General features: G+C 41.6%; 1 protein-coding gene across 1 annotated transcript; it reads left to right on the forward strand.

Moving 5' to 3' along the window:
• The first annotated feature begins 550 nt into the window (after positions 1 to 550).
• LOC308089334 (putative gluconokinase) lies at positions 551 to 6469 on the forward strand. Its single transcript, XM_080434000.1, has 5 exons — positions 551 to 689; positions 2100 to 2130; positions 2585 to 2671; positions 4178 to 4221; positions 5165 to 6469. The coding sequence occupies exons 1-5, from the start codon at positions 652 to 654 to the stop codon at positions 5499 to 5501; spliced, it is 537 nt and encodes a 178-aa protein (XP_080290126.1). The 5' UTR covers positions 551 to 651; the 3' UTR covers positions 5502 to 6469.
• Positions 6470 to 7623: the final 1154 nt, after the last annotated feature.

Genomic DNA, 7623 nt, shown 5'->3' on the forward strand with positions numbered 1-7623 from the left:
ACTAGTTAGGGTTGCGGTTTTTTGGGCTTGTTTTTAAAGCGTAGTTATTTGGGCTTGCTTCCAATTCTTTATATATTTTTTTGTTATCATTGTTTAAAGTTTAAACAATAGCCAATAAAGTGCTCATGTGGCTCCGAGTCTAGTGGCTTCTTTTGGGCCTGTTTTCTTATACCAGGCTGCGTATTTCTTTCCAGGATCTGGCAACACTGTGCGCTGGTCGTGTGCGCATACACTTTCGTGTTTGTGCGTCATGACCATAGAGTTATAATATATCTAGAGGGCGGACTGCACCGCCCCACCTATTCATTTCAATGAAAGTTGATCACAGGCGCATGAAGCACCGAGAAGTACCTTTTACTTCCTGTATTGGCTACAATTTTGGATTTTGGAGCCAATAGAGCAGGCGCACAAGCGTTTCAGACGATGGAAGCATGCGCAGTAGCGTCACATATGCAGAAGTCCTGCAATACCAGATTTAGCCACCAGACTTGTGACGCTTCAACGAATTGTCTGCGGTTCTGGGGGCTTGGTCATGACGTACGTAGCCAAACAACCGGCGGCGCTACTATTCTTGATGCAGCAAAAAGGTAGATCTTTCGGCGTGAAGAAGTTCATACATGATGCCTGGGGCCGAAACCTAACCAGGCCAACATGATCTACATCGTCATGGGGGTTTCAGGCTGCGGGAAGTAAGTGCAGCAAAGAAGCGGCGCAACCCTTATTTTTTAACTCTATGGGCGCGACACACAGTATACAGAGCACCGACGTCTGACGTAATCTACGCATCCTACCTGGTTCACGGTTTTTCCTCCCATTCAGAATGACCATAGACTTGTTTAATATCACGTCAAATAAGAACTGTGTGCTAAAAATAAACAAATGATCCAGGTGGTTTGACTCATTATATGAAGCATCAACTGACGGCGAGAAAGCACTAATGTTACCACCGGTGAATTAGTTACATTTTCGCCAGGAATAGACTGAATCAAATGAGTGACTGACTGAGAGAGCCACCTCCCTGACAATATCGCCTGGACATTTTGTGTATTTTTGGACCACAATTCTTATATGAGACGATTCTAAGATGACCTAATGTTACTGGACTTCCGCGACCCAGGGGATGAACTAGTGACGTCACGACTTCGGTACTCCATCCATAGCGTTGCGATGCAACAAGTTGTGAGCTTGTAGATCGGCTATTTTCGTTGAACGACAGGCCATGCCGTGGGGATGGCGGGGGCATCCAATTCACTGACTGTCCCATCAGTCAGGAGCGGTGAGCCACGCACCTGTCTGTCCTCCCATTATATGATGTGGAATTGTGCTCTTCTGGTCAGTGGTCATACTGACATTCATAGTAGGCCTAGTAACCAGTGATGGAAGAAGTACTCACATGTTTTACTCAAGTAAAAGTATCAATACCCTATTGTAGAAATAGTCTGTTACAAGTACAAGTCCGTTGTTCAAAATGTACTTAAATAAAAGTACAAAAGTATTGGCATAAAAATATACTTAAAATTACCAAATGTAAAAGTACTCATTCATTATGCAGATTGTCCCCATTTCACAAGTTTTCAAAAATGTATAAAAATGATGGAAGTAAAGTAAAAATACCTAAACATTCTACAGTACTTGAGTACATGTACTTAGTTACTTTACACCACTGCAAGTAACAACCTGGATCTCTGCACTACAGGATCCTGGAGAGAGCCATGGTTAGATGGCTAGTTATCTGAGCACTTTCTTTTCTCTTTTAATAATCATCATCATCATCATAATACATTGAGCCCCACTCCTTTAGAGTATTTTTGTGACTGTATATTTGCACATAATGTGTAGTGTCCTCTGCATTGAACCATCCTATTTGGAGCAGTGAGCACTAACTAGTACAGGGAGCAGTTTTAGGGTGTCTTGCTAAGGGACACTTTAGACACATAGTAGACTAGGGCCGGGGCACGAACCGGGGGACCTTCCGTTTCCCAGGCAGATGGCCTAGTCTCTACCAACTAAGGCTGCTATGGCTGCCCACACTGTACTGTATCATGTGACAAGGTTTATTGTAAGCTTATCTGTCTGTCTCTGTTCTCCCTTATTGACAGAACCACACTAGGGACCCTCCTCTCAGAAAAGGTAAGACTCCCTCTCCCCCCTCTCACAAATGCACACATCTATGCTTTCAAATTCGAACAGACCCCTTTCATAGCAGACATTTTGATTGGGTAAACGCAGCTGGAGGTAATAACAGTAATTGTGGCCGTGTTTCATTTATGTGTCAGCTGCTGTGTGCCAGCATTGACAATCTCCTGTACAGTTACAGTTCCTGTAAATGTCTGCTGTTAAAAGGGTCTATTCTCAGCCATCTCTCAGGTCTGACTGCATCGCTCCCGTGTGTGTGTGTGTGTGTGTGTGTGTGTGTGTGTGTGTGTGTGTGTGTGTGTGTGTGTGTGTGTGTGTGTGTGTGTGTGTGTGTGTGTGTGTGTGTGTGTGTGTGTGTGTGTGTGTGTGTGTGTGTGTGTGTGTGTGTGTGTGTGTGTGTGTGTGTGTGTGTGTGTGTGTGTGTGTGTGTGCATGATACACTCCTCAGCTAGGCTGGCCCCTGCATGAAGGAGATGACTACCACCCAGAAGAGAACATTAAGAAGATGGCTCGTGGTGAACCGCTGACTGACCAGGTCAGCACTGAGTGAATGTGTGTCTCCTTTTTCTAGGTGAATTTTAACTTAAAGTTTTCAATCGATCACACCACTTACTTACGGTAACAGCGCCCATCTGGGAACCAGAAGGTTCCTGGTTCGATCCCCAATATCCTTGAGCAACATACTGGCCGGGCAAACAAGACACTAAACCCCTAACTGCCGATGAGCAGTGCGTGGTTGCCTCTGCCATCAGTGTGTAAACGTACATGTGCTTCGGATAAAGACACTATAGAATACAGATCAGATAGATAGATAGTAGCCACAATTTTGTAGTGTATTGTATGAAGTACTGACTTCTACACAGTAATTTCCGAAGCAACGACAGCCAAAATATGTCACCATGTGGTTCCTGGCCTGTGTTAACCCATTCAATCTGGGAATGCATACTGTGACATTTTAGATTTTAGTTATAACCATTATTTTATACTTTGGCTATTCAAAAATAGCAGATATACAAGCTCATAGCGTGGCTGAAAAACATGGAAAAAGTTTGAGCACTACAACAGGATTTAGAAGACATTTGTAGATGTTGTCCCAGATTGAATGGCTTAAGACCATCTCATGGATGCCAGTTTACTTACTTATTTACTCATGGATGTCAGTTTCTGAATGAATTAAGACTCAAAGCAAAGTTGTATTGGATTAGGTACAGTTGCTATGGGAGCAATGCTACTACAGCGGGTTTCATGCCAGTATCAGAGTTGATAGGTAGCAGTTGGCATTGCAAAACAGGATGCGTTTATTTTACTGAAGCATTATTTAGAGAAAGTAACTCATCTGATTCACGTTCAGTTCTTTATAGCAACGTCTGGTTGTAGTCTAATCAAAGGAACTATTGCTCCTTCTTCTGTTTGATGCTTTGTTTGATTCCTGATCAGATGGTTCCCTGTGCTAACCACATTAACCCTAGCATCCCTGTTCTGGGCATGTCATAATGGGCAAACATTCTGCAAAAATAGCAGATTCTACAAGCTCACAACACGTTGCGATGTGTTGTAAGCTTGTTGATCGGCTATTTTTGGCAAAGAGATTTGGCGTAGATGGAAAAAAGGAGGAGACCAAGTAGTATCCCTGAGGGACCCAAGTCAATATAGTATATAGGGTTTCAGTGGTTAAGGCCATTACACACAAGAACCATTGGCAGAAGAATGATGTGTAGATATGAACCTTTTGATAAAATTTTCCCCCAAAATATTTATCATTAAACCTGTGTTTTTAATGTGTACGGTATGGGCATAATATATGACATCATGCATTTGTATTTAGTTTTACCCTTTTTCAGAAGAATATATTACACATTGTAATACTGCCCTCAATGGTGAATGTATGTGGGATTGTTTTGCTATTTTGTAAAATAAGCTCACCACTTTATATTATAGTATACCAGTGAATAGACACATCCTGTTCTGGAATATACTGAATATACAGCAATCTTGAAACATAGACGTCACAACAGAAACATTTAATTATTCATCCCCCCAGGACAGATTGCCATGGCTTCTCAAGCTTCATGATGTCATTATGAGGTGAGAGTACACGTCATTAACTCAAGCCTTTTAAATCCTGTAGCATGCACCCCCAGCCCTGTGCAGCACCACACCTATATATCCTGTACATACACACTTATGCACAGAAGTTGGGATTTGCAACCATGAAAATATCACAAAGCCTGACTTAAAACAGTATGCAGTGGAAACCAACAAGGATGTAAGAGAGGTTCGGTGAGCAGAGACGGATAGTGAGCAACAAAAGGAGAAAGCAAATGAGAAAGCGTGACAGCTCTTCTTTAAAGTGCGTGTGACTACAACATCAGAAGAGCTCTTCTCCTTGCCAGACGTTTCTCTTCTCCGTAATCAGCACTCCCTCTGCCTCTGTTAGTCACACTACCCTCCCTCCCTCCCTCCCTCGTTCCCCACTTCCTTGCACTCTTCCAGCCCTGCCTTCATCTCTCTCCACCGCAATCTTCCAAGTCATTTGCAACAAGATGCTGCTTCTGAACTCTCGCTCAGAAACAGTACTTGGGTGTGATTTCCGAAGTTTTTCAGTGTGATCACATCCGAGTCGAGTCATTGGTAATTCATTCGCTTCTTAGCTGCATGTGCATATACTGTATGTAGGGCTACAACTGTTGATTGTTTTCTTAGGGATTAGCTACCAATTACTTTTTCGACTAATCGAATCATCAAGAAGCATGTTTCTTGTTTTAATGTAATTCATTATATCAACGAATAAATGTGGAAAAGTTCAAATTGATTTTTATACTTCGTATTATATAATGGAAGCTTGTAGATATGCTATTTTCAGTATTTTTGCAGTTTAAGTTTTGGAAAATTGATTATTTTACTTTTTGAAAATCTATTTCATTCAGATAGATTTTTTTATATATATAATTGAATAAATCATTTAGTTGGATTAACTGTTCCATCCCTACATGTATGTGCTTGTGGTGTACTTGTGTCCATCCATCAGAGAAAGGTCTGCTGGGTGTGATGCCATTGTGGTGTGTTCTGCCCTGAAGCGACTCTACAGACAGATCCTGCTCTACGGGTCCCAGGCTCTCACTTCCTGTCCAGACTGTGCCGTGCCTGGCGTCTTCTTCCTCTTCCTGTACGGTGATTATGATCTCATCCACCAGAGGATGGTGGACCGGAGGGGACATTTCATGGGGGCAGATCTGCTGCGGTCCCAGTTCGCCGCTCTGGAGCCGCCAACGGAGACAGAGAACGCACTGGCGCTGGACATCAGGAGGAGCATCCCTGACATCGCCACGGAGATAGAGGAACACCTCCTCAGCCTCAAGTCGTAATCATGGAAACCGACAGCCACTAGCATGACGTCGCTGTCACGTGGAAACCTTGTATCTCCAAAACGGTTGCTTTTCAGGAAATGTAGAAAAAGGTCATGCGTTCCAATATATCCAATGTAGTTATTTAGTCTCAAGCTCTTGTTAAATATTAATATACAAAACCCACAGACTTAACCACTGTCACCTTCAATTTAAAATATTTGAAAAAATAGCTAAAATGGTAGATCTACAAGCTCACAGCTCAGGTTGTAGATTGACCATTTGTACTACTTTTGTGTGACACTAGTATGATGATCCATACAAGGTTTTTGCACATCAGTGACGATAATCTATTGGTGAGACAGACCAATGGAAAGAGCTGGTCATTTCATCTATGTCATCACTGCTTTGATGATGATCTACATCACTGGCCTTGGGCTCATGGCTGCATTCACACCTGTGATGTTATTCACTAGGACACTCCTTGTAATCTATTGCTTTTAACCCATTAAGACCTGAGGCCAATTCTACACATATCTTCTAAATCCTAACAGTTTTTCTGAAAGATGTATATTTCTAAGTCAAGGACCCCCAAAATGATATGTATTTGGCTACGGACCCCCATCTTGCTTTAAAAGATTTGCACACATTTTGTAATCATTTTTGCATGATTTAAAAATATGAGCTTGTATATCAAATGACAGATGCTTTCCCCGTTTTAATGGGTAAGTAAAGCATCATATATTATTGGAAGTATTAGTCTAATACTGGTATTATACAAGTATCAGAAGATGCCAAATGATTGGGTATCTGTTTGGACTTAAAGCTGGATTTTCAGGAAGCTGGAGTTAGAAATGCTTTCAAGAGATTTGTTCTTAATAGACAATGGTCAGATATTTTAATCATGTAAATCAGGTGAGCACACAATTTACTACTTTTTTACAAATTAACTTTTATTGTCAAAATAAATCATAAATTCTTGATCAAAATCCTGCTTTATTTGTGTAAAGATGTTGCTATTTTTGAGTGGTGTCACTGTTGCAGCTTCAGATTATTTACTAGTTACCTGTTAACAAAGCTCAGTGTTTGAACAGAGTATTAATGCTAAATGTTGGATTACTAGACCTTGCTGACAGAACTTTCTGGATTTACCCGGATGCAAAATAACAGGGGTTGTGAACTTGAGTACCCTGTTGGATGTGATTTATAAACGCATACGACCATTTTGGTCTCTGAAAGCAACCTTGTTATACGAAGTACTAATATAAATTGCTTAACCAATTAACCCTAGCATTGTTGTGAGATTATAGATCAGCTATGTTAGGTAAAGACATTTGGTGTAAAGGGGGGAAAAGAATGGGACCAAGTAGGCTATGGACCCCTGTCCTGAGGGACCCCGGTCAACAAAATGATAAAGGGATGAAGTGTTTAAGCCTCGCCAGAAGACACCAATGAGTGCACGCGTGCACACACATCGCTGTCGTCCATGATCTTTAAGCTTGTTTGGAAGACATACACACACCATGTGAGCATGGAAGAGCAGTTTATTTTATGGTGTGAGTCATCTTCAAACCCCACCAGGATATTTCAGGAGCCTCTAATCCAAACAAACCCCTTTGGCTCCTCTCATATCTCACACATACAGGCACATGGGGGCATACACACACTTAAGAGACATACACACATATTCAGTGATCCAAAATGCCCTTAGGTCTGTCAGTGACAAACATAAATGCTTTGAGGCGCTTGGTAGGTACACATGGATTGACATTAAGAGACACATGTCTAACACATCACACACACACACACACACACACACACCTCAAATACCACCACTACATGTATGCATGCACAGTTGCACACACACTAACCCTAAAGCTGAAAAATCCCTATTTTCAGTGCATTACATCAGCATGCAACTAAGTGCGCACACACACACACACACACACACACACACACACACACACAGATAGTGTGACAACAAGATGACACAAGCACAGGCTCACAGGCTCATATGCACAAAAAACGCACACAAGTTCACACAGTTCTCCAGCACTGGTGCTTCATAACAAGATCAAAGGAGTCTTTTCTTCAGAAACATAGTTTTTCTATTATTGGTATACAATAAAGTAAAAAAATAAAT

The sequence above is a fragment of the Gymnoscopelus braueri genome (genome assembly GCF_963280865.1).
Source record: "Gymnoscopelus braueri genome assembly, chromosome: 7".
Lineage (NCBI taxonomy): Eukaryota > Metazoa > Chordata > Actinopteri > Myctophiformes > Myctophidae > Gymnoscopelus > Gymnoscopelus braueri.

Coding starts and splice junctions, on each gene's coding strand:
- LOC308089334 (XM_080434000.1), top strand. CDS start 652: ATGATCTACATCGTCATGGGGGTTTCAGGCTGCGGGAA. Junction 690..2,099: donor GGGGTTTCAGGCTGCGGGAA/GTAAGTGCAGCA, acceptor CCTTATTGACAG/AACCACACTAGGGACCCTCC. Junction 4,222..5,164: donor CTTCATGATGTCATTATGAG/GTGAGAGTACAC, acceptor TCCATCCATCAG/AGAAAGGTCTGCTGGGTGTG.